This window comes from Rosa rugosa, chromosome 5, assembly GCF_958449725.1.
Source record: "Rosa rugosa chromosome 5, drRosRugo1.1, whole genome shotgun sequence".
In the NCBI taxonomy this organism is placed as follows: domain Eukaryota; kingdom Viridiplantae; phylum Streptophyta; class Magnoliopsida; order Rosales; family Rosaceae; genus Rosa; species Rosa rugosa.
In genome coordinates, this window is record NC_084824.1 from 35,159,995 (window position 1) to 35,162,045 (window position 2,051).

Here is a 2,051-nt window from a genome sequence, read left to right on the forward strand (position 1 = left end):
AAGGGCTAAGGAAGCGATTTATGGTTTTGATGCAGGAAGAACAGATGATGGAAAAGCCATCACGTGTCTCGGTCTTTCAAAGCCTAGGGATGAATGATCCACCCCGCGTCCCAATCTTTCAACGCTTGGGAACTCAAACGCAACCTCGTGTCTCAGTTTTCCAGCATTTGGGCAACACTTCTTCATCATCGTCCAACAAGTCACAAGCAAGCAAGAAATGGAAGGTTAAACGACACATTGAGGGTGATCTTCAAAAAGACAGTGGGTTCTAAGCCAGATAAAAACATGGAAGAATCAGTGTCAATGAACTGTGTTTCGTTTGAAGAGGAACCAGACCAAGATCAGGCTTCAGAATTCATTGACACCACCCAGCCTGCTCCCCCACAAATGGAAGATGGAGGACAAGCAACCATTGATGACCTCTAAGAGATCAACCTTGGGACAATTGAAGACCCAAAGCCTATATTTGTGAATGCCAGATGAATTAGAATGATACATATCTCTTATCCAGGAATACAAAGACATCTTCGCCTGGGGCAATCAAGACATGCCAGGTTTAGATCCAAAAGTGGTAGTTCACAAGTTAGCAGTCTCAAATCAGAAACACTGGGTAAAACAAGCTCCTTGACCCTTTCGCCTAGAGATCACTGTTCAAGTTAAAGCAGAAGTTGAAAGAGAGTGAGAATCTCACTTACCGGTCTGTGCATTAGTGTTACATTTCCTTACTCTTGCTCTTGGAAGATTACTATTTCTAGCTTCTTCCCCTTAGTGGGATTATCATCCTTCTATTTTCCACTTGCTTCTCAGGTCGCTTCGCAGCCTCACTTCTCCATATCGTTTCGCTGCCTCGCTTCGTCGGAGCCCTAGATTTATCGATTTAGAGAGGATTTTGATTTTGGGACTGTTTTGATTATGGGAGAAATGGCTAATACTGATTTTGCGTAATTTGTTTAAAATTTGAGTGCTTTTCTCTTGTCAAATTTACGATGGGCTAACTGCCCATTAGTATTGCTGGCCGCACGGGCTTCTGAAACACATAGCCTACTCCGATCTTGGTAAAATATAGTGATTATTTGTAGTTATTGGTGTTTCCCTCTAAATATTTCACATAATTTACGCTGCTACATACCTCCAAATTTATATGACAATCATACTTCAATAACAACGGATTATATGGGACAACCCATCTGTTATCAATTTCCACTTCAGTATTTCTATCCAACACAACATATCTTCCATCATTGTGCCTCCTACATACCGAGTAACAGTCATTTCCTTACACTGTAAATTCAGAAAACCGTTTTGGATAACCTCTCTTGCAACTACCATTTTTCATACATGAAGAGTTTTCATTAAAAGTTCCGCATGGTCCATGTATCACGTGTTTCAGTACAACAATATTGTACAGCTTCGGTTCTTCATTTCTACAGGAAATTTCTAGCCATATAATGTGATGATAATCATTAGGTATGTTCAATTTGTCATTCTCATCAAGAACAATAACCATGTGACAATGTGGCAAACCTCTTTTTTGAAACTCAATGACATGCACATGAGCGATGACCTTATCAAGAACTCCGATCTTGTAAATATCTTTCTTTAGATGTTCATATTTTCCACTGAAAACTCGAGTATACAAATCTGGTCGATCTTGTGACGTTTGACGTGGGAGTAATTCATTTGCTATTTCCTCCCATGCTGGATTACATGTCATGGTTAGCAATATGTCAGGTTTACAATATTTTTGAACTACTGCCATAGCATGAGAAAGGGTTGTGTCTACATATGTATGGTTTTTTTTTTTGTCTATATGGTTCTATTCTTTTTTGGGTACAGCACTCGTTTGATCCTCTATCCCATTTATAAGGAGAAGAGTTAATCATCTTCCCACTTAAAAAAAAATAAACAAATACATGCATCGACTTCACCAGCTTAGAAAGTCATGTGAGCATTGGTATAATTCTGATTGAATGGTTGTTCGATTACTTTGTAACCATTGAAGCCTATGTGCCTCGATCTTTACATAATTGTCAATAATGTACTGTTATAGT

The 2,051-nt window shown here is 39.0% G+C and overlaps 1 protein-coding gene across 1 annotated transcript; it reads right to left on the minus strand.

Annotated features, from left to right (window-relative positions):
* Window positions 1–1,276: 1,276 nt before the first annotated feature.
* Window positions 1,277–1,714, minus strand: LOC133711576 (uncharacterized). The gene has a single exon (XM_062137682.1). The coding sequence runs from the start codon at window positions 1,712–1,714 to the stop codon at window positions 1,277–1,279; it is 438 nt and encodes a 145-aa protein (XP_061993666.1).
* Window positions 1,715–2,051: the final 337 nt, after the last annotated feature.

What these genes read in the sequence shown, in the direction of transcription:
- LOC133711576 (XM_062137682.1), bottom strand. Translation starts at nt 1,714, where the DNA reads ATGACATGTAATCCAGCATGGGAGGAAATAGCAAATGAATTACTCCCA.